The 25,416-nt window shown below is 37.5% G+C and overlaps 1 protein-coding gene across 1 annotated transcript in view; it reads left to right on the top strand.

The window, feature by feature from the left end:
- The window catches only part of LOC111161332 (leucine rich repeat kinase 2), a 130,871-nt gene that overhangs the window by 77,564 nt on the left and 27,891 nt on the right, over positions 1-25,416 (top strand). The window contains exons 34-41 of the mRNA XM_022524930.1: positions 5,497-5,684; positions 6,627-6,781; positions 8,000-8,146; positions 8,291-8,482; positions 9,958-10,104; positions 14,485-14,585; positions 17,826-18,016; positions 23,803-23,963. Coding sequence (XP_022380638.1) covers positions 5,497-5,684; positions 6,627-6,781; positions 8,000-8,146; positions 8,291-8,482; positions 9,958-10,104; positions 14,485-14,585; positions 17,826-18,016; positions 23,803-23,963 — 1,282 coding nt within the window. The remainder of the gene's footprint in view (positions 1-5,496; positions 5,685-6,626; positions 6,782-7,999; positions 8,147-8,290; positions 8,483-9,957; positions 10,105-14,484; positions 14,586-17,825; positions 18,017-23,802; positions 23,964-25,416) is intronic.

Genomic DNA, 25,416 nt, shown 5'->3' with positions numbered 1-25,416 from the left:
ATGATTGAAGAGCACTGAGCATTATAGATTTTGTACTCAGTTAAGGTAGAAAATCCTGTACATGTAGAATACTGTAGAACAATTCATGTAGAAGACTGCATTAAGTAGAGCTTCATGGAAGAAGGGAAGATGTTTGAGAATTCACTTCGATGTCTTTGTTTCCGACTTACAGACAAATGTTGTATTACTCTGTTCCACAGTGCTTCTCTAGACCCTGATGACACTTTGGTTTGGTTATTGGTATAGTCAGTTGAATGGAAGCTCTATGAAAATCCTTGAGGGCAAATATACTTAAGAAAATTGGGTTGATGAGCATAAAACCTTTAACTAGATAACATGGAGGGGAGTTTTCCCTCTTGAGTGGACTATAAGCTCAAAATTGCTCACAGTTTTGGAAACTGGATGGTGATGGTTATGGCTGTCCTTTCTCCATTTATATTTCAGTTGAAAGAAATTTTTTTCTGCCAATGATAAATCAATTACCAATGAGTTTATTTAATTAGTTATCATAACCCATCTCTATAGGCTTGCCATAGAAAACCATTCAAGCAGAATATCCTAGCTCAGTGTTTCTCAGTGTCATTACTATTGAAATTTTGGGCCAGATAATTATGTGTTGTACATTATAGGATGATTAGTAGTATCTTTGGTCTCTACCACCTCGATGCCTGTAGTATTGCCCCAAATGTGTCCGGATATTGCCAAATATTGGTGAGGGTGCAAAATCACCCTGGTTGAGAACAGCTGCATCTAGCTTAATCATGAACTGAAGAGAGCTTGGGAGGCTGTCTCTATCATGTTTACTCACTGGCAATCATTTTGTTTGTGGGCATAATTTACAGTTTTTAACGTGACTCCCTGAATCTCTAAAATAATTCTACTTTTTTGGATTAAAGTCATCTCTTCTAATTAAACCACACAGTAATTAAAATCCCTTCAGATAATTTTGAATGATGGTTCCTAAATTTTGTCTAAGGGGAAAAAAAGGAAGGTATTTTGGAGGGGGATCTTATTTTGGGCTAAGTCCTATATCATGGACCTTGAGAGCATATTGAAACATTGCTGGAAGTGGCAATTGTAACATGACAGTAGTGATTATTTTGGCAGATATTTTTAAAGTAGGGTTTCTTCCTTTTGCACATATGCCATGAGGAGTATGATTCCACTCATCTGGTAAATGGGAAGGAAGCTGGTAAAGTGGTCAAGAGCACAAGCTCTGGAGTCAGCATGACCTGTGTTCAAATTTTTTCTATATCTTTCCTAATTTTGTGACATTTCTTAATATTTTAAGCCTTTGTTTCTTTCCTCATACCATAAAGATAGTTACAATATTATTTTCTGTATTGCTTCCCTAACTCACTGTGAGTGAGAAGTAAATGGTAGCTAATTTTATGTTTGACCTACTTGGTAATTAAAGATATTATTTTAAGAAATTAAAAAAAACCTTCAGAATTATAAAGATGCATCCATATAGTTTTGGAAAGTGTGCCAGGTACAGAGCTAAATAAAAAATATATGTAGGTGGATGTGTTCCGTACAGCAAAGGGAGTTTTAAATATACCCTGAGGATTTTGTTGTCCTAGATGACACACTGTTTTGGAAAATAACTAAAGTCTATATAGTCAAGAAAAGGCTAAAGTTACACTAAAAAGTGATGTGCTTCCATGGGAATTGGGAATATTTAAAGTTGCACAGATATGGATAATGCAGGGGGCATATCTTATTCCGTAGAATAAAGAACTGGTTTGCATCAGAATCACCATCTTTTAACAAAAGCAACCTTCCACCATAACCACAGTAAAATCCCTGAGGATTCATGGGGTAATTAAGTTGAAACTCCATGAAAGTTCTTATTAGCGTAGTTATACTATAAATATAATTTAAGTAAAAATTAAGTCAAGAATTTGAATACTTCAAAGTTATATTGAAAGATAAATCTAAAGAGTCAGTAGAATAATAATCTAAATTTCTTATTAATTTAATAAATACCATCATTTTTGTTTATGCTGTTACATTAAAATATAATGTTATCTTCACCAACTTAAAGAGAATGAAAACTATGGTCAACTGAAGACAAGAATGTCTTGTCTGACACCCATCAGCAAAAATAAATAGGGGTGTTCACTACCATGAATCATCGAGGCAAGGAAAGAAACAATTTCATGGTTCAGAAGCTCTAATGAACCTACCCACCCTCTCTGTGCCCCAGACTATTAAAAAAATAAAAATAAATAAAAAAACTATTAAAACTTATTAAAAAAGTTTTCATTACTGCACAGAGAAGTTTGCAAAACTCATTTAACCATGTAACAAAAGAGAGATGAAAGGCACTTATTGAATTAATCAGGTGGAACTTTAAAGAAAGAGTTTGCATAGCAGTTTAATCTTGACAAAATCTTGGGTGAGGAATTTGGGAAAATTTCTTTCTTTGCATAAGGGCATAAATTAGCATTGTAAGTTACTAGGCTGAAGGAATATTAAGAGTTCTTTCAAAGGTGATAAAATTAAGATAATGTTTCAGTTTTTTATTGCTATGTAACAAGATACCCCCAAACTTGGAGAAAACAAGTTAACTTGGAGTAAAACATCAATATTTTCTGTTTCTCACTGTTCTCTGGGTTGGCTGTGCTCAGCTGTGCGGTTCTGCTCCACATGGTATTAAGGTTGGCTTGCTTCGTTGAGCCAGGTGGGAAAGCCCAAGAGAGCTATACTCACACTTTTGGTGTATTGGTTCTCCTCCATATGACCATATGGCCATTCCTTTCGTATGACCAGTCCTTTCAAAGGGTAGGCACAGAACTGGTAAAATGTCACTTCTGCCACATTCTAGAGACGAGAATAACCAGAAAGCCCATTCAGATTCCATAGGGAGAGAAAGAATGGATTTCTTTTCTTGAAGGATCAAACACCATGCATATGTAGGGAGAGAAGAAATTCATGTGTCCGTCTTTGGATACTATTTACTACAAATAGTGGTAGCATACAATAGATCTACTAAAAACAATCCAGCACAAACCTCTATTTTAAAATCAATATGTCTAGGGGCTTGTGGCTGGCTCAGTCAGAAGAGTGTACAGTTTTTGATCCTTGGGGTTGTGAGTTCAAGCCCCATGTTGGGTGTAGACATTACTTAAATAAATAAATTTTAAAAAATAAAAAAAAATGAAGTCAATGTGCCTAAATAAAGCAAATTAGAAGAGGTATGCAATAATGGCTAACATATAAGTGTTACTTGTGCACTGTTCAAACATTTTCTCATGTAATTCTCAGAGCAACTCTTTTAAATAGTATTATATTAGTCTTCATCTTGAAGATGAAGAAATTGATGGGCAGAAAAGTGAAATAATTTATCCAAAGTTACATATTTAGAAAGAAGTAGAGTTAAGAAGTAGTCGAACTAAGTAGTTTGACTCCAGTACTTATAAAACTGACCCCAGGATAAAGTGCTCCAAACTTTATTTTCCCCAAATTCTGTCACCCAGCAATTGGTTTGATACCTGCAATGTTCTAGATATTGTTCTGCTGTTGGGGCTGTAAGCATAGATAAAACAAGGTTCCTGCATTCACGGACCTGACATTCAGCTGGGAGGAAATAACCAATAAATAAACACTTAAAATGTCAGGTGGTAGAGTGCTATAAAGAAAATATAAAGTATGATTGGGAATAGAGAGTGAATTGTCAGACAAGGTCTTAGCAACTCTAAAAATGCCAGAATAGCAAACAATTTTCTTTACCACCTAAATTATAAGAGTGTCCTGGGCTATAAAGTGCACAATATGGGAGAGGTCCCAAACTGCAGTTTTTATTATTTAATCACCCATTTATATATTCTCATTAGACGCAATTATGTTCAGCCAGTAATGCATTCATCGATTCAATAAACATTATGTGTACCAAATAGAGATATAAAGATGAGGGAGAGAAACCTTTGGGCCTAAGGATTTTACAATCCAATATTTCACCCAACTGCATGATAAAATGCATAATGTATGCTCCTATTGAAGTATCCCTTACATGTTAAAGATCTAAATAAATTAAGCACAAGCCTTTTTAATTTTTTTTTAAGATTTTATTTATTTATTTGAGAGAGAATGAGTGAGAAAGAGCATGAGAGAGGAGAAGGTCAGAGGGAGAAGCAGACTCCCCAGGATGCTGGGAGCCTGATGCGGGACTCAATCCTGGAATCATGACCTGATTCCGAAGGCAGTCGCTCCACCAACTGAGCCACCCAGGCACCCAAGCACAAGCCTTTTTAAAAGGTGATGGACACTGGGGAGGGTACGTGCTATGGTGGGTGCTGTGAATTTTGTAAGACTGATGATTCACAGACCTGTACCCCTGAAACAAATAATAGATTATATGTTAATAAAAAAAATAGAAAAGAAAAGAAAAAAAGTTAATTTGGCTAAGTAAAATGAATAAGAATATATGGATAGTCATGGCTAACATATGAGGGCTTATTATATGCTAAAAATTGTCCTATCACCTTGCATGCCTTACTTATCTTATTTCAGTGTCATGGCAGTCTAAGGGACAGTCACTTTTATTATCTGATTGAAACTGTGGCTTAAGGAAATTATATACCATTTTCCAGATAATACAGCTAGTACTAGAACCTGGATTTGAACCTGGGTTCTTCTGAATTTATACTTTAACTGCTATGATTATGCTCAAAGCTGAATCTATGGTCTCTATGGTAGTATCATCTGAATTTCTTCTTAAAACAGATTCTCAAGCTTCATGCCAGACCTATGGATCCCTACTCCAAGTGGAGGCCAGCAAAATTCTGTAGTTACTTTGTTTGAGAATCACTAATAGACTCTACTATACTGCCTCCCTTCCCATTGATAGAAACCATTTTCTATTCTGTAAATGTAAAGTAACATTTCTATGGCAAACCTATAGTGAGAACACAGTCTGGAAGATAATTTCCCTGTGAATATACTGTTGATGAGACTATAATAAGGATGGGGGGGTATTGGATTGATCTGTTAATTGGAGCCGGGAAAGCTTAAGTTTCATTGATTTCAGACGCTCTCTCTAATTTTGGATTTGAATTCATTCTCTTAATTTAATGTATCTTTTGTGGAGGAGTGATTGCTCCACTGGGCTTCCAGGTTGCATGGCTGCTAGTAGAGAAATTAGGTCCTGTGTTATACCTGACAACATTAAAATTGTTCTGATCACTTTCACCAAGCAAAGAGACACGAAATGCTTTGAATTCAAAACTTTTCAGAAAATAGGGGCACCTGGGTGGCTTAATCGTTAGTGGTTTCAGCTCAGGTCATGGTATTGGGTCCTGGGATCCAGCCCCGAGCCCTGAGCTCCATGCTGGGCTTCACGCTCAGCAGGGAATGTGCTTCCCCTCTCCTTCTCCCTCTGCCCCTCCCCCTACTCCAGCACATACTCTGTCTCTAAAATAAATAAATAAATTTATTTTTTAAAATTTTCAGAAAAGAAATTCTAGTGATTTTTTACAAGTTTAAATCTTTCAGATTTTGACAGTGAAAGTGGAAGGCTATCCAAAACATCCTAAAGGAATCATTTCACGTAGAGATGTGGAAAAATTTCTTTCAAAGAAAAAGAGATTTCCGAAGAACTACATGTCACAGTACTTTAAACTCCTAGAAAAATTCCAGATTGCCTTGCCAATAGGAGAAGAATATTTGCTGGTTCCAAGCAGGTAAACTTAAACTTAAAAATTCCATTACCCTTTGTAAATTCACCGGCTATTATATGTTTTAATTGTCAAAATAACTTTGGTTTATGATAAGTGTACTAATTTTTTTTGTTTCCTGTGTATACTTTCTACTGAAATGTAGCATTTACTTTTAATGAAAACACTATATTTGACATTTTTAAAGTATAGTAAATGACTTGTTTTATGTATGTAATTACTATTTGGTTAAGCACTGCTTTAATTACGTAAGAAAGGGAAATAGTGATGTGTGTGTGTGTGTGTTTGTGTGTGTGTGTATTTATTCATGTGTGTCCTTACATGGCAGCTGAGAGAGTTATATTAGGTTCTGGGAGAATCTTTTCTCAGCCTTTTGGCTAAGATCAAGCATAGACAAGTTCTGGGGAGATAGTGAGTTTTCATCAGAAGAATTTATGGCAGTGAATTTTCTGAGGAAAGCAGCAATACAATGAAGGCCTAAGTTCTAATCCTGTATTATAGAAAATTTTCTTGTTGCTTTATATTTTCTTATTGCTGGGAAATGTTATAAGGTATATGACCTTGAAAAGTACAAATTGCATTGATTGGTAGATGCTATCCAATTCTAAAAATTGGATATTCTAAAAATACACATATGCTTTTTATAGGACATGCATTTTTTCAAGTTTTATATAATCCCTTAAAACTTATCTATGTGTAACTAATTATAATTATTTATTAGTGTAAATAGGATTGCTGAAAAAATTCCTGCATCCGAGCATGCATTTGAATTGATTGAGTAGCCATTGAATTTTTGAAGAAGGAAGGGCATATAGCAAAGGAACATTATAAAAAAGTGCAATTGCCTAGAATATTTATCTTTAGTTCATTGATTTTAGGGAGTAAAACACTTTAACGTGGTTGGGTGTTCTATGAAGCTATATAGTGCTGCTGTCCTTTTCTCTTTAGTTTGTCTGACCACAGGCCTGTGATAGAGCTTCCCCATTGTGAGAACTCTGAAATTATCATTCGACTATATGAAATGCCTTATTTTCCAATGGGATTTTGGTCCAGGTTAATCAATCGATTACTTGAAATTTCACCTTACATGCTTTCAGGAAGAGGTATGTATTTAATGAAGACTTAATATTTGAAAAGTTAGGGGAAAAGTATATTAAAATTGTCATGTCATTTTCAGAGTTTACTTATTTGCAAGGCCACTGAAAATCAGAAAATAAGCTAATAAAACTTTGGAGTAGCCAAGATAAAGAAAGACACAGAGGCTTACGTACATTGATGCAGTTTGTCGAGAGGAAATTTTTCAAGTCCTCACTCAAAGCCTATTTGTTTTTATTTTAGACACATTTATATTAAGTAGGAATATCTTGCTTTCCAAGGCAAAGTAGAGTAGAAGCAACAATTTTAGAAGGTAAGATTATAGGAGTAATTGATGTAGAAACACACACACACACACACACACACACAAAGGAAAACTAGAAGTGACTATCACTGCAAATCCAGGGAGTTTTACTTAATAGGTTGTGACCATTCAGACCATTCAATGCAGAGACTTTAATAGTTCTCTTCTGCACGATTCCTTGAGCGATTTACAAAAAAGAATAAAAATGGGTGTTTATAATGCTAGCTCTTTCTTCTGGAAGAAAGAGAGGTCTTAGTGTTCCGAAAGGAAAATATCATTTTGGGGGTTTAAATCAGCATTATGTGGGTGTTACTGTATTCTGAAATAAACCTTATCTTGCTTGCAATTAATATAGGTAGTTACATTGCATTAAAACAAAATATTCAGGAAGTTTTGATTTTATTGTGACAACCAACCTCCTTTTAAGAGTTTTTTAAAGTTATGAGAATTTGGGGTGTTTGGGTGGCTCAGTCCTTTAAGCTTCTGATTTAGTTTCAGCTCAGGTCATGACCTCAGGGTTTTGAGATCACGCCTGCTTAAGATTCTCTCACTCTCCCTCTGCCCCTCCCCCACCTACCACTCTCACTCTTTCTTGCTCTTAGAAAAAAAATTGAAGGTTATGAGAGCTTATTTATGATTCTTTTTCTTCTATTAAGCATACTAAACTATTTAACGTCAAGAACCTGAACTCTCTCTTGGGTTACCTTTTGTTTATTTCCTTGCAAAATTAAGGCTAAAATACTTAATTTCATATGTAATAGATATGGATGGGGACTTGCATCATTAACAATTCCAGCACTTTGTTTCAAAACAAATATATCTCTATTAGTTACTTTTGGTATGTTCAATGGTTTTTCTGCTCCTTTAATTTATGGAGTAGTTTATAATTAATGGGTACATTTGGGTCCATTTAAACTTTCAGAACGAGCACTTCGTCCAAACAGAATGTACTGGCGACAAGGCATCTACTTGAATTGGTCTCCTGAAGCTTATTGTCTGGTAGGATCTGAAGTCTTAGACAATCATCCTGAGAGTTTCTTAAAAATTACAGTTCCTTCTTGTAGAAAAGGTAAGGAAATTAATTCAAAACTTTGAATTGTACCACTAAAGAAATTTAAACATTGAAAAAAAAAAAAAAACTCTGTAGTTTCCAGCTTTGAAACAGAATATGGTTCAGAGAGGGTGTTGATGAGCTGTCCTTTGGATTATGTAGGCTGTATTCTTCTGGGCCAAGTTGTGGACCACATTGATTCTCTCATGGAAGAATGGTTTCCTGGACTACTGGAGATTGATATCTGTGGTGAAGGAGAAACTCTGTTGAAGAAATGGGCATTATATAGTTTTAATGATGGTGAAGAGCATCAAAAAATCTTACTTGATGACTTGATGAAGAAAGCAGAAGAAGGTAGTGTTGATAGAACTTTTTAATGTTTTTAACTGATATTTTCAATATTTATGGAGTTTTGTAATAAATGTAAAAATTATTCTTCTCATAAAGGATGAGTTAGGGAATACTACATTCAATTAGAGTGACAGCTGATAAAGATGGATTATATTTGTTACCAAGAAAACATTTGTATTCTAGATTCACAACATTTTTGGTTTGAGAGTTTGAGTATCGGCTCACTGAGCAACTTAACCTCATTTGTGAAATAGGAATACTAAAACCTACCTCATAGAATTGTTATGAGGATTAAAATAGATGTTGCATGCTTCCAGAATTTGGCTATTATAAATATTGCTGCAGTAAACATAGGGGTGCATATATCTTTTTGAATTAGTGTTTTCATTTTCATTGGGTAAATACTCAGTAGTGGAATAACGGAATCACATGGTGTTTCTATTTTTAATTTTTCAAGGAAACTCCACACTGTTTTCCACAGTGGCTGCACCAGTTTGCATTCCCACCAATAGCACATGAGGATTCTTTTCATTTCACATTCCTGCCAACACTTGTTATTTTTTGGTTTTGATTGTAGTCCTTCTGACAGGTGTAAGGTGATACCTCATTGTGGTTTTGATTTATATTTCCCTGGTGACTAGTGATGTTGAGCAACCCAAATGTCCACTGATAGATGATTGTATAAAGAAGATGTGGGCTATATGCATATATGTGTACACACACACACACAAACCCACATATACACACAGTGGACTATTACTTGGTCATAAAAAAGAAGGAAATCTTGCCATTTGTTACATGGATGGAACGAGGGAGTATAATGTTAAGGGCAATGAGTCAGACAAACGAAGACAAATACCATATGATTTCACTCTTTGTGGAACTTAAAAAAACAGAACAAACAAAGGAAGAAGGAAAAAAAAGGAGGCACGAAAAACCCAGACTCAAATACAGATAACAAACTGGTAATTACCAGAAGGGGAGGTGGTTTGGGAGATGCATGAAATAAGTGCAGGGGAGTAAGAGTACATGTATCATGATGAGCTCTGAGAAATGTAGCGAAGTGTTGAATCATTATATTGTACACCTGAAACTAATATAACACTGTATGTTAATTATACGTGCATAAAAAAATAGGCTAATACATAGAAAAACTTAGCAACTTGTTAACCATGTAATAAGTGCCCTCACGAATGTGGTTTAAGTAGAGAATAGATTATTTCTTAGACAGATGTCAGTCCTTGGCAGTTCTGAATTCTAGTTTCTAATGACTGAACCTAGGAATAAGTTTTTAACATTCTAAGTAGATAGCTATTAATCAAACCTTTAAAACTTTCTTAGGTTTTCTAGAGAAAAATAAGATTGGTAAGAAAACCTAAAAGAGTGATTAGAAATTGTAGTAAATGTGATTATTTTTGTACAAATTTATGTACTTCCTTAAAAGTTTGTTCTTAAAAAGTGTTTTATGTGCTTCGCAGGAGACCTTCTAGTAAATCCAGATCAACCAAGGCTCACCATTCCAATATCTCAAATTGCTCCTGACTTAATTTTGGCTGACCTGCCTAGAAATATTATGTTGAATAATGATGAATTGGAATTTGAACAAGCTCCTGAGTTTCTCTTAGGTAACTATATTTGTTGGTTTAAGAATAAAAATTAGGATATAATTTTTCCTTATAACCTAGAAAATATTCAACTATATTGTCATAGTTTATAGAGTCTTCATATATTCGTTATAATGGGTTTTTTCCAGAATGATTATTTAAAAGTAATATGTTACAGACAAGGAATTTGCTTTGCACACATTCCTTTTTTCTTAAATTTTTAATTTTTTATTAACATATAATGTATTATTAGCCCCAGGGGTACAGGTCTCTGAATCGCCAGGTTTACACACTTCATAGCACTCACCATAGTGGTTTGCACACATTCTTATGGATAAGGTTTGAGATAAGGATGGGGCTGCTGTGAAAGCACATGTTTGTGAAACACACCCTTACATTGGCCTTAAGTGCTGGAAATGAGGGAGGCAGTTAAGGAGATTTTCAGTTGTTGTAATGCCGTCATTTTTCAGTCTTGAAAAGACAGAATTAGTAAAGGAAGAACACCTCGATGTAGTCATAAGAGCAATTTTGTTCCTCAGGATAACAAGCATGAATTCTCATAAAAGTATTCATAAAAAGCAGTTTGGGATGAAAAATTGAGAAGCATTATTAAATCAGTGATATACTCAAGTTCTAAGCCTTCTTGAGAGTCACTGGGAACCATGAAGAGCATCGGGTTGAGTTAATGTAAAGTATTTGAAGACAGCTCTGGATTTACTTTGTGGACTATTCATTGTTATATCTATATACATTTAATTTTAATTAAATTTCCACAGAAAGAATGCCTAAAATACATCTGTTCGTATATTAAAATTATTAATAAAGAATATAAAAAATATGGGACATGACATGTAAAGGTAAAGAAACTGCCTTGTATCTTTATTCTTCATATCAGCTGAGAAATTTAGAATGAATTTGAATGCTTTGGAACTCTGAAAATGAATATATTAGTAATAGTGGGTTAACACAAAATGCTGAAATGTCAATGCCAAATCCTAGATCTTAACCAATACCAAACTTGACTTGTGATTCCAAGGGTACAGGTAAGCACCAGGCACACTGTAGTCTTTCTCTGAAGGGGTCTCAAGCTATAGTATATGTGCTGCCGAAGCGAGCACAGGGTCTCAAGCTATAGACAAAGCTCCCCCAAATATCTCTTATTAGTGCATACAATGTGTTTCATATTAATGGATACTTTTTGAACAATGTATGTAGAACTGTTTACAAAGTTCATTTTTGAAGCACTGTGGGGTTTTTTTTTCAGTTTTACTGATGTAATTGACATATAGCACTGTAAGTTTAAGGTATACAGCAAATGATTTGACTCTACATATATCATGAAATGATTACCACAATGAATGTAGTTAAAATTGATTATCCCATATAGAAATAAAAGAAAAAAAATTTTATTGGTGGTGAGTTCTTACAGGATTAAGTCTCTTAACAACTTTCAATATATATTACATAGCAGTGTTAACTATAGTCATCATGCTGTACATTCCACCCCTGGTGCTTATTTCTCTTATAACTGGAAGTTTTTACCTTTGACCACCTCTAAAAGCATCCGTGTTCTGTATTCCATTCATTACACAGAGGGAATTTTTTATATAAGTACTCCCATTCTCTAGTCTCATGTCCTGTAAACCCATAAATTCCATGTTCATTTACAATTTAGTTCAGGGTTTCTGAAACTCTGCACTATTGCTGTCTCAGACTGAGTGATTCTTTGTTGTGGGAGCTGTCCCTCATTGTATGGTGTTTAGTAGCAGCCTTGGCCTTTGCCCACTAGATGTCAGTGGTATATCCTCACCCCCCACCCCCAGGTATGACAATCAACATGTCTTCAGACATTGCAAAAGGTAGAGGGTAGCGATAAGGGAACAACAGTGTCCTAGTTGAGAATCAGTGATCTACACAAATGAGATATATCCTTCTAAAAACATTTTACAAGCAGACTTCCCTGTGTTTTTATGCTGAGGTAATGTGGTAGAGGTCATTCATTGCCATTTTCATTATAGGGCAGGAGTAAATTTCAGGCCTTCAGTTAACACTTTCTTCTAAGATGGCAGTTACTATATGAACCTTTTGATAGATTTGTAAATATTAATAGACTTGTTTTATGAAAAAAGTTTAAATGCACAGTTATAGAGTTTTGTGTGTCGGAGGAGTTGTGAGGTATGTTTCATCTTCAGGGGACTATTTTTCCAGAGAGCCATAATAGAAAGGTACTTCAATGGTGTGATCTGACAGGGTTAGGAAGGTTTCCTTGCCTTCAAGTTTTTTTTCATACTTCGTTGTCACAAATGTGCAATAACGGTCCTTAACCTTATTTTTAGTGTTAGCCATCTGAGAGAGATGACTGTCCATGCTCCATTTTCATATAGCAGTGATTCAAAATAGGGAAGGGCTTAAAAAAATTAGAAATCTCTACTACTTTCACCTGAAATTTTTATATCTCTTTAGAGTGTATTTCTTCTCTCTGCTTATTTGTTTTTTCTTTGTTGTTGATAGTTGTCCAGAATTGAGGGGAACCAGAATAACTGTTCATCTGTCTTACTCTTTCTTTCCTTTCCCCTTCCACTTGTTTTCTTTCTCTTTTCCCTCTCCTGTTTACCCAGTCTTGCTTTGATTCAAATATTTAACTGATCCGATAGACTTTTTTTCTCTCCAAAACTCTCAGTACCATCAGTATTGAGTAATGGTTTTAGAAGTTGGGTATTTATTAAGTACTGGAAGGAAGGGGTGGGAAGATACCAAGACTGAAAATATACAGATGATATTTTCTGAGATCAGACGAGATCGGGCCCGTTCAGGGTGGTATGGCCGTAGACCGCAGATGATATTTTAACATGTCTACCATATAGTAGAAATATGACATATACTCAAATGAATACTTATCATTTTTATTTTTAATGTACATTGTTTCTGAGCATAAAATACTATATGCTTACAAGTACTTATCATGGAGATGAAAAGACACAATACAAAAACAAAAATATTAAAAGCCACAAAATATCTAAGCTTCCCACAGTTGCATAATTTCACCACTTAGAAATAACAGATTTCAACATTGTTCTATTTCTCTGTAGATTTTTCTGAGTTCATTCACTTATGTCAGTCAAGTGCTTGTATTTCAAAGCACTAAGTGAGAACCATAAAAACGATACAAATAAGGATATACTGTGTGTCAGTGAAGAGTAATAGTCCATGGAGTTGATCATGGTCAATTTCTCAGGCTTTGGTATCTCAATATGTATTGTGCTTTACAGACTTGATAAACTCCACAAAGGGTGAGATGATAGAGCAGCGGAGCTCTTTAAGCAACTGCCTAACAATGGTATGGAAGCCTGAAGATACAAAGCATGTTTAGGAAATTTTGGCTATTCCAGTTTTCTAGAACAGTTGTTCTCAACCCTGGTTGTTCATTACTGTCACCTGGTGAATTAAAAGAAAAAAATACTAATGATCATTAACTCCTGTGATTAATTAGGTCAGAATCTTTGAGGGTGGACTGAGACATTGGTGTTTTTAGAAAGTTCCTCAGATGTCCTGTGCAGCCCAAACCGAGAGAACCACTGGGCTGGAGCCCAGAGAATGAGCAGTAGGACAGGAAGAGAAACAAGAATTTGGAGCTGCAATATGGATTTGTCTTTGATTTGAAATCTTATTTCATAGACAGCATAGAATAATTTGTTTTTGAACAAGAGAATGACATAATAAAAGTGTAATTATAGGAAGATTGATTCTGTAGGAGAGGTAGACTGCTTCAGAGGGGATGAACTGAGAAGGCCTCCACAGTCTAGGCAGAAGCACCAAGGGCATCCAATGGGTGTGGTGGGAATGGAAATGGAAAGGAGGCATGGGGCAAAGAACTAAGATGATTTTTTCGTTTGGGCTCTAGAATGACTATGAAAAGAGGTTTTAAATTTCGTTTGTTGTTATTGTTTTAGTGAGCTATATGAGGTAGAATAAAAACTGGTTTGGAGACCAGATGATGAGGGTGGCTTCTGATGGAGCATGGTTGAGATTTGGAGGGGCATGCCAGTGAGCTGCAGTGCAAAGTTGTAAATAAAGGATAGAGTTCAGAAGGTGGCTTGTGGCTATAGATAAATATGTGAAACACTCAACCTATCGGAAGCGATGAAGTTAGGGAGTCGATGAGGTAGTTGAGTGGGGAGAATGTAGACAGAGATGGGAAGGCTGGAACAAAATCTTTAGGTGTGTCATAGTTCACGGAGTAGAAGGAGGAAGACTGGGCATCAGAGGAGACTTGATTCAACAGAACAAGTAGGTCAGATTTCTGTTCATGTACACAACATATGTAATTAGAACCAATATAATTTATCTGGCTTTTCTAGTTGGACAGATTAACTGAAGTGCTTTGTACTTTCTTTTCAAAAGGTGATGGCAGTTTTGGATCTGTTTATCGGGCAGCCTATGAAGGGGAAGAAGTGGCTGTGAAGATTTTCAATAAACATACATCACTTAGACTGTTAAGACAAGTAAGAAGTCCAATAATATTACTACATTACATCAGACACTGGTAATCTCCTGAAACTCTGGTTTTGCATGTGTTTGTGAAAATCCAAAATGACCGCATTTCCTCCAAGCTTACCTGAGTTTAGTTATGAAATCCCACCTTTGTCCTTACCTCATGGAGTTAAAAAAAAAAAAAAAAGTTTGTTTTGTTTCTCCTGTTGGAAAAATGAAGAAGAAAAGACAGTATTCTGAGAATTCTTGTCCCAGGCATCATAGTTACATCCCAAGTACAGAAGAGAAGAGGGTACCTCTTTGAGGAACCCAAATCCTGTACACAGGGTTTCTGTGGTTTCTCTTCTATCACATGTTTCTCTTGGTTTCTCTTCTATCCCATGTTCTTTTCTCCATAAGCACTTTATGTTCAGGACGGTGCTGTGTACTGATTGGCTTAGGCCTGTGTTATTCAATCTGTATGGTAATGCAGATAGTATTACTTAGAATAGTCCCACCTTTTCCAGAGGCTGGGGTTCGGGTCAGTTCCCCCCAAAATTCATGGCCTGCTTGGGTGAGGGTTGGATAATTCAGCAAAAATCCAAGGTACCCTGGGGTACCTGGGTGGCTCAGATGGTTGGACATCTGCCTTCAGTTCGGGTCATGATCTCCAGGTCTTGGGATTGAGCCCTGCATACGGCTCCTGGCTCAATGGGGAGTCTGCTTCTCCCTCTCCCTCTACTGCTCCCCCTGCTCATGCTCTCTCTTTGTATCTCTCTGTCTCAAATAAATAAATAAAATCTTAAAAAAAAAAATCAAGCTACCCTTCGGCAGAAGGAAAAGTGAGTGGATATTGAAAGCAAAGCCAACAGTGGTGACTCTAGTACCCTCTCTGATATTGAGTACTCATGGGGATTTATTCTATTTTCTGACAGTAGGAATGAGAGAGTGAGTTGGAGTGAGAGTAAAGGTAAAATCCAATTTGAGTTCTGTAATCTTATGCCAGAACTCAACTGTATTTTTAATCTATTCATTCTTATTTAAAAAAAAATTGAGAAGTAATTTGTGCCTAAGTCTGAAACAAAATGACTCGTGTAAACTAAAAAAAAAAAAAAAGGAATAGTTACAATATATTATTTACTCTGAATAATGAAAATAATTCCATGTCTGTGTAAAATATCCTGGAGTAATTTTATTAGTGGTATCAAAAGTTACACCGTGGCTCTAGAAATAAGTTAATAAACATTTTATAAATAGAATCAAGTCTGTGAAGAAAATCTGGACACAGTCTCTTTCAAACTGTAGGCAATTGGTTGTATAAATTGATTTTTCAGCCTTAGTCATTACTCTTTACTATGTGTTTCAAATTTTATGCAGTGTACTCAGGGAATCCTGTTGAAAATCAGAACACTAAGAATCTATACAGGACTGAGTAGGGTATAGGCAGCTCAGTGACCCAAGGAAATGATAGGAGAAATAGTAACAGTAGAGTGTGTGTTAGGCTTGTTCTTTTTTATTTTTTTTAAGATTTTGTTTATGTATTTGAGATAGAGAGAGAGAGAGAGAGGAAGAAAGCACAAGTGGAGGGAGGGCAGAGGGAGAGAGAGAAGCAGACTCCTTGCTGAGCACAGAGCCTGGTGTGGGGCCTGGTGTGGGGCCTGGTGTGGGGCTCAATCCCAGGACAGAGCCCCAGGATCATGACGTAAGTCGACGGCAGACGCCTAACTGACTGAGGTATCCAGGCACCTGTGCTTGTTCTTTAAAAAAAAAAAAAAAAAAGGCGGGGAGAAAAAGAAAGCACTTTAGTACTTCAGTATCTGGTGCTGCATTTTGAGGGTCATTTTACCAGTAGTCATGAACTGGGGTGGATCTAGGAGAGTCAGCTGCTCCTTTCTCTTTGAAATCAGTGAGTGATTTTCGAGGATGGAAAATTTGAATTAAGCTTCTTTCTGCCTGGGCCTCTGAAAGAAAACAGACTGAACTTGACTGCTTCTCATCAGTTTGAACCAACTGAGCTGATCAGACAGAGGAAAGAGAGATTGTTATCCACTAAGGAAATATGATTGCAGTCTGGAGCTTTTGTTCTTGGAAAATCCCCGCTCAGGGTATTCAGCCTTTCTTCTTCAGCTTGCAGAATTCTCCACACTCCCATTTCCTGGCAAAGGCGGTTTGCACTGATACTCCCCACCTTTGAAGCTGTCGTTAAGAAGCAGAGCTTCTGCAGAAATCACAGTTTAAAACATGAATCAACTTACTATCCCATGAACTATAAATTTCAGCTAAATTAGGGTTTCGGGGTAAAGTGAAATATACAGAGTACTGTGTGTGTGGAATTCACAGACCACAGTATCGTAAAGGGGATTGTGAAGTCTCACAGGATGTGGGCTAGGAAGGGGATTACATCGTCGAAATGGAGAACTCTCTGTTCAAGTTTAAATGGGATCTCTCACTCCTTAGGGAGATATTGTTGCAGCTGGGATTGCTTCAGTGAGGGTGGCTCCAGGCAGGCCACTCTGAGGCAGGAAGAATACGTGGGTGAAGGTCAGAATGATGAGAAGCCTTCGGCCGTGTGGAGGGTGAAGGGGTTTCAGAGCAGCGGGATCAGCATGGGCAAAGGCCTTGCGGCTGGAATGGAGGTGCTGGGCACGTGCGGAGAGCTGAATGGACACCAGTGTGGTGAAGAATGACGCAGGAAGCATAGAGGACAGAGGACAGAGGGTTTGAGAGATGGGCTGGGGGCAGGTCAGATCTGGCCATGAAGGCGGTGTAAGTACAAGGGGTTTTGATCCGAAAGTAATAGGAAGTTATTAGAGGGTTTTCAGGAGGAGTGATACCATATACCCCTGTGGGCTTGGACACTCTCAGTAAACTTGTGAAGTCAGGAAACCACTAATGATGGCAGGTTGTACCTCACATGCTAGGGGCAGTGGATGAGTACTGGCTGCTCTGAGTCCTGGGGTGAGGGCGACTCTGTGATAACTGGGATTCATTAGATAAGACTGACAGGACCTGGTAGTGTGGACTATCCATGCATTAAATCTTCTGAAAAACAGAGCCAAAGGAAAGAGAGAACTTAACATATTCGCTCAATACACATTTTTTTTTAAAAAGACGCTTATTCCTGAATATGTGGAAAATGCAAAAAAAACCCCAAAAGAAATGGAACACTTGCTGTCTATCCAGTTTCCCAGAGAAAAACCACACTCAAGGTGTCGAGACAAGGAAGGAGACACGGGGGCTGTAGTATGGGTAAATGTTTTTCCCTTTCGCAGGAGCTGGTGGTCCTTTGCCACCTCCACCACCCCAGCTTAATATCTTTGCTGGCGGCTGGGATTCGTCCTCGCATGTTGGTGATGGAGTTGGCCTCCAAGGGTTCTCTGGACCGCTTGCTTCAGCAGGACAAAGGAAGTCTTACCAGAACCCTGCAGCACAGGATTGCGCTACATGTGGCTGATGGCCTGAGGTAATTAATTCGGTCATGTGGTTTTCTACTCTGTGTGTGACAAGAGTGAGCCCAAGCTTACTCTCGTGCTTGGAGAGCAGCACTTTCCAGTAACATTATGCCCCAGTAACATTTCGCAAACAACTTGAGGGAAAGACTACCATTTCCCTGATCATATTTTGTAATTTCATAAAATAAGAGTAGGAGGGCCATGCAGAACCTCCTAGATAGTGAAAGGAGAGTTGGGACCCAGGAGTCCTGCTCTGGAGCTCATGATGTTAACCCAGTAGTGGTCTGCTTCCCCTAAAAAAAAATGTAGGTGAAGTTTCAAAGTGTCAGGGAAAGTGTCAGTTCCCATGGATAATTCTAAGGAAAGATTGGTGTATATTTCTGAAGGGGACTAGAGTGATTTGACTATTGGAGGCACACCCAAGCATGCAGCCAGCCGGTACCAGGAGGCACAAGAGAGTGCGAAGGCCACGGTCTTTGGACACAAAGGGACTGGGAGAAATCACTGCTCCACATACTTAGTAATGATGGTTTTATACCTCTGAAACTCTTTTTGTTAGAGTCTATAAACTGTGACCAATACTTAATATGTCATATTTCAAGGACTTCTGTAATAATTGAAGTTATCCCAGATTAAAGTCTAGATTTCCTCCTCCTCCACTGGCTCCATCTCTGGTCACGCACATATTTCACCTTGGAGTCATCTTTCGTTCCTTCCTTCCTCCCACATCCCGCACCTAATCCTTCAGCAAATACTTTCAGCTCTGCCATCAAAACATATCTTAAGGCAGCTACTTCACACAGTCTCTCTCCCTACCCAGGGTGTCTGAGCCACTGTCATGGCTCCTTGCCTAACGGGTCCTCTTCGCTTTCATCTCTGCCCCACACTCTTCACACTCTTCACACGGTGGCCATGGTGGATGGATCGAGTGTTTATCGCGTTATCTGCTGTCTCACTCTCTAATCACTGTGCTCAGCCACTTGCTCCTCTGAGGTTTCTCAAATATACCCGGGGTTTTATATCAGCTCCTCTCTTGACCAAGAGTGTCTGAGCCCCAGATATTTTCTTGGCTCACTTCTCATTTCTTGCAGGTTTCCTCTCAGAGAGGATGTCCCTGCCTACCTTATGGCTCTCTGGCGTCTATAGCACTTATCACTACCTGTATTCTTTATGTTTTCATTTAAAACATTTCATTGTCTCTCTTTGCCATTAGAATCTAAGGGTCATGATAGGGACTTGCCAACTTGTTCACTTTCCTATCTGTAGCACATGGGACAGTCGGCCCTCAGTAGATATCTGCTGGCGGTAGAGAGAGTAGGGAGAGAGAGAATAGGGATCGAGGGAGAGAGGGAGGAAGGACAGCAGTACCTGGTCCATGTAGCCACACAGTGGATGCAAATTTCTTTCCCTTCATTCCCTTCTGAAATACTGCTTCGATTCTTCTCAGGCTGTCTCCAGAAATGTAAATGGAATGGATGGTAAGGAAAACAAATAAACACTACTCATAAACAAATAAAACCAAACCAAGAAGGTATAACTTGATAGTTATAGAGAATGGATCCAGGAACTACTGAAGAACATAGAGATTATTAATGAGACATTATTGTGGAGGGTTGGATTTGGCTGGGTATATCTGCTTTTGAACACCAGGGGGAACCGTGTATTAAATTAATCTAGATAACGTGCAGCAATGTCTCATGTGTTTCGGAGATGGGTCAACTGCTTTCCTTAATTTAACGAAATCCAGATCCTAATTTTTCGCTGGTTCTCCCGTATAATTCCCAAAATGTTTATTTGGAAAATGAAGACTTTCTCATTTTCATTCACAACTGTTCGAAAGACCCTGTCTCTAAGATAACTTACTCTGGTTCTTTGAGACCTTGCTTTACGTTTTAAAAATTTTTATTTATTTTTTAAATTTCTTTTCAGTGTTCTAGAATTCATTGTTTATGCACCACACCCAGTGCTCCATGCAATACATGTCCTCCATAATGCCAACCACTTTAAATAACAAATCCAGCAGTTTCCAATGAAGTAAATTAAACCTCAGCATACTTTCCTTTAATTTGCCTGATTTCTTCTCAGCATAATGTCAGGACAGCTTTCAGGATCTTGGGCCACAAGAGGCCAATAGATTTCAGCTTTCAGTCTTCTATCAGCACTAAGTATATTTTTTTAACAACTCCAAATGAGGGGTTGTCTCCTCAAATATATTTCAGCATAAAACTATAACTACAGAGGTACAAGGAGATAATGTAATCATACTCCTCTGGAGTCCCTTAAATGATAGAGCTACTTAGAGGCATATATAAGAACTTTTTTCACATTACATATTCTTTTACAGTATTGCCTACAATTATTAGGTTTCCTTTCTAATTCAGTCCTCTCCCTGGAGCTCTTAGTCATAATTCTCAATTACCTGATATGGTCACCTGTGTTTCCCATAAGGTTCTATGTTTCATTATTTACAAAATTGAGTTTCCTTTCTCTGCAGCTCTCTCCTACCATGAATCTCCTCTTTTCCTTGTATCTCCCGCTTGCTGATGAAAAACCCTGTAGTCCCATCAAGGTTATCCCTCTCCTTCCATTTGGCCACCAGGTCTTTGACTATTTCACGTTCTCTTTTTCATCGATTTATTTTTATGCTACTGTTGCTGCCTTGGTCCAGTACCTCTAGGGAATTATCAAAATATTTCTCCGAAAATAAAAATCTAATTATGCTTGAAATTCCCTGGTAGTTCCAAGTTATCTGTGAAATACATCCAGACTCCTTGGAGTAGCATCAAAACTCTGTGTATGCCTCTTGCCTTTCTCTCCTTCCCCCTGCCTTTCCACTGCCCTCACTCGCCATTCTCATCATGCTGAAGGTCTTGACTTTTCATTGGCATCCATGTCTATCTTGGCATTGTCATTCTTCTCTTTCTTCAGATTTGTCTGCCTACAGAATTCATTTTCCTGTAGAAATTGCTCATATATCATCTCCACGATCAAGTTCAGCTGCACCATCAGTAGATGGCCTCTCTAGCACATTTTCCTTGAGTTGGCTCTATGCAAGATGGTGGTAGGTGCTGAAGAAGAAAGGGCAGAGATTATATATATATTAACTTACCAAGGTTGAAAATTTCCAGTCTAGTGGCAGAGTCTGCTTTGCTATCTTTACATCTGTTTTTCTCCCTTTGACCTCCCTAGCATTTGGGACTCACCACAGTTCTGTAACCTTGTTTGAGTACCTGTCTCTCCTTCTAGAGTGTGACTCCTCAAAAGCAGAGATTTCTCTCCTTCTAGAGTGTGACTCCTCAAAAGCAGAGATTTTATATCCCCTAGGGACGGACCCTCTTAGATGCCCAATACATATTTGTTAAATGAATGAATGCATCTTATTTTTAGAATAATTCGACTTAGGGTGAGATAAAGTTTACTTTTAATTATAAAGAAAGGGGTTTCCTAGCAACACTGATGAAAATCACAATTAAAGAATGACTAACAGAATTTAGACCGGTTTATTTTAATAAAATATTTGGCAATGCTCATTGTCACATAATGCATAAATTATGGGTGAATTATTTTCAGTAAGGCAAGATCTGTACTTGTTAATATATCAAAAGCTATTTTGCTAGTCTATTAGAAGCTATTAAAACTGCACTTTTTAAGATTAAATTCTATTATTGAACATTTTAACTAACCCAGTTAATCTTTCCCTCCCACTGACATTATTTCAAATTAAGTTTAACTATTTTTTTAACCTTTGGGAAGTATTGTGAGAGAATCTATATTCTATAAATATTCTGAAAGAGGCATGCATTAGGAAGGATTTGGATGCTGTTCAATTATGCATCACTTGGCTTTAACTTTTTTCTTCTTAATCTCCCAGCTTTTCTCCTCAGCAAGGCAAGGGTAGCTAATGGCCTTTCAGTAAGCCCTTGGTAAATTTTTCTTTCTAGTCCATTACTTATTGTTAAGGTCAACTTCATTAGTACATTTATCTTATTTTTCAGCCAAAAATATGTAGAGCAGAATGAGTAGGCCTAACGTCAAATGTCCTGACTACATCCTGGAAAAGAAAGGAAGTTCTGCTTCAGCTGATGCAATTAAATGATACCTACACTGTAGGCCGTCATGTGGTGGAAGGTTCAGAGTACTGCGGCCACTCTGCACCTAATTCCTCTAACAGTGATGGGTATTAGGTATTTAATGGGTATTGGGTATTTACTGAGAGTAAATATTTAGGGATGCGATGTGAACCCAAACCAAAAGCCACAAAAACAAAGGATTTAAATTTACCTCATTAAGTTCTGTAAAAAATTGTCCTTTAAAGATAGCTCATAATTTACCTGTGAGATCACATGGAGAGTTATAGCAAATTTGATATATGGAGCAGGGAAGACAGAGCGGTAGGGGCAGAATCTGATTTTGTGAATATGTACGGAAAGCGGGTAATAGAGTGACTTTAGTTGTTGGAGCACAGTGGTAGCTCTCTGGCTGTGTTCCCAAAATGGAGAAGACCTGGCTAAGATTAAAACTTTATTTTACTTTTTAATCTTTGCCTTCAATGTCGCACTCTACTGCTTATGTTTGATTGGATCAGTCTCTAAAGGGAGTGACTTTAACATCATCCAAGATCATTTTTCCCAAGACATTGTTTTACTCGTTCCAACTTTCAGTCCAAAATGTTTTTTGTTAACCTTGATTCATAACAGAATTGGGTTTAAAGTAAGTTACATCTTCAAACAGAGTACAGTATTGATAGCTGGATAGTTTTTTTGTGTGTTGATTTGTTATTATTGAAAAAGGTGAAAATATTTTCCCCAAATTTAGGAAACATATCAGTCAGAGAAAAATAAATATCAGAAGGGAAATGGAATAGAGAGAATTTTAAAAGCTAAGATAAATTTCTCTATGGTTTTAAGAACATCAAGACTATTAAATGGAGCTATATCAAAATAAGATCAACTCTTATTTAACATATTTACATTTTATGCTAATTAAAATAGTTGATGATCTTTGAGAGAATTCAGAATTCCTTTAATGTAATTCTTAGGTATACAAAAGAAAAGTCACCAAAAACTGGTGCTTTGCTTGAACTGGTTTTGCCTTAAGGTTTAAATTACTCACTTATCAACATTGACCTTTTTTTGTTGTTGTTAGTTTGTTGGTTGGTTTTTTTTAAGATTTTATTTATTTATTTATTTATTTGGCAGAATGAGAGATAAGGAGAGAGCATGAGAGGAGAGAGGGTTGGGGGAAAAGCAGACTCCCTGCTGAGTAGGGATCTTGATGTGGGACTTGATCATGAGACTCCAGGATCATGACCTGAGCTGAAAGCAGTCACTTAACCAACTGAGCCACCCAGGCACCCAGTTGGTTGGTTTTAAAAGCACAACCTTGGGGTGCCCAGGTGACTCAGGTAGGTCAGTTTAGCATTTGCCTTTGGCTCAGGTCATGATCCCAGGAGCCTGGCATGGAGTTCCTTGTCGGGCTCTCTGCTCATCTGGGAGTCTGCTTCTCCCTCTCCCCCTGCTTCTCCTCTCCCTCTGTAATCACTCTTACTTTCACTCTATCTCAAATAAATAAATAAATAAAATCTTAAAAAAAAATAAAGCACAAGCTTGCTTTACAGTATTTGGCTTATATGTTTTCATTTCCTTCTATGATATCTCTTCATCTCTGTGGAGAGATCAAACTTAGCACAGAAGTTTTGAGGCTTTGCATAATGGACATAGATATTTAAGGAAATCATGACAGAAGTTGTAATAATATAATCAAATTTTGATGACACTACCTGTCCATTTTCTGGCAGATACCTCCACTCGGCCATGATTATATACCGTGACTTAAAGCCCCACAATGTGCTGCTCTTCACCCTGTATCCCAATGCTGGCATCATTGCGAAGATTGCGGACTACGGAATTGCTCAGTACTGCTGTAGGATGGGGATAAAGACGTCAGAGGGCACACCAGGTATGTGAGAAGGTTGGCTTGGTAATTCCTTCTTCAGGATGGACAACCAGTGACTTCCATTGTAAGTTCAGGAGAATCAAGAGAACACTGTGTCCTATCATGTTTGAACAGATAGTTCTTGTGTGAATATCATGACCACTATGTTGTGATTTTATTTTATTTATTTTTTTTTAAAAAGATTTTATTTATTTATTTGACAGAGAGAGAGAGAGAGAGGGAACACAAGCAGGGGGAGTAGGAGAGGGAGAAGCAGGTGCCTCACTGAGCAGGCAGCCCGATGATGGGCTCTATCCCAGGACACTGGATCACGATCGGGGCTGAAGGCAGACACCTAATGACTGAGCTACCCAGACGCCCCTATGTTGTGATTTTAATCACTGTAGTCTGTAGGGGAAATAACAACAACAAAAAAGATTTACTGATGTAGTTTTCCAGGGGGGAGAAAGAACAAATAAAAAATAGAGACTGTTCGATGACAAATTATATTTTTAAAAGTTGAATTTTTAAAATATTTAGATGTTCTAGAGGTGGTGAGAAGGAACAGTAGAAGTTTTACACTAGGTATTTTTTACACTAGGTATTGTTTACACTTACCTAAAAATGAGGCAAACCAAATGCAGGTTCACAAACCCTTTTTTATAACTCTGAAATCCAAAGAACTTTGAAAACCCAAAGATTTTTTTTTTGTTTAAGATTTTATTTATTTATTTATTTGACAGAGAGTGAGGAGGGGGGAGCTGCAGGCAGAGGGAGAAGCAGGCTCCCCGCTGAGCAAGGAGCCCGAAGTGGGACTCAATCCCAGGACTCTAGGATCGTGACCTGAGCTGAAGGCAGATGCTTAACCTACTGAGCCACCTAGGTGTCCCTTTTTCTTTTTTTTTTTAAAGAACTGATTTGGTGGCAAAATCTGACCTGAACTAACTTGATGCTTATTATGATCTTTCTTTCTCAAACTCCATGTGAATATGTGTATGTTTCATGGCAGCAATACAGCACATTTGGGTATAGGGTGATGGCCCCAATCCTACTGAGAGTTTCTGTAATTATGTTATGTGCTTCATTATTAACTTTCTTAAATATGAAAAAGTATAAATTCCTAAATACTTCTGGCTTCGAGAGTTTCAGGTAGAGATGTGGGGCCAGAGTTTTCCATTGTACTGTTCTTGATACAGGCATACTTTCTTCCTACAGATTGGTACAGAAGTTAAAACCTTTAAGCACTGCACTTCAGTTTTCTTTCTTCAGAATTTCTAAGTCACTAATACTTCAGTACTTAATAGTATAGATTCTCTGTTTGGCCCTATATAGCAAGAAGAGTCATGGTTGCTATGTGAATGAAACGTACCCATTCTGGAGACCATTATATCTATGGTCTCCAGAAATCACAGACACTGTTTTCTTACCTTCGAGTCTAATGTTCCTTTTTAGGGTCATCCGCAACCCGTATTTGTCA

This window comes from Enhydra lutris, unplaced genomic scaffold, assembly GCF_002288905.1.
Source record: "Enhydra lutris kenyoni isolate GAN:26980312 unplaced genomic scaffold, ASM228890v2 scaffoldscaffold84, whole genome shotgun sequence".
NCBI lineage: Eukaryota > Metazoa > Chordata > Mammalia > Carnivora > Mustelidae > Enhydra > Enhydra lutris.
The sequence above is the reverse complement of the archived record's forward strand: the minus strand, read 5'-3'. Positions and strand labels throughout refer to the sequence as shown.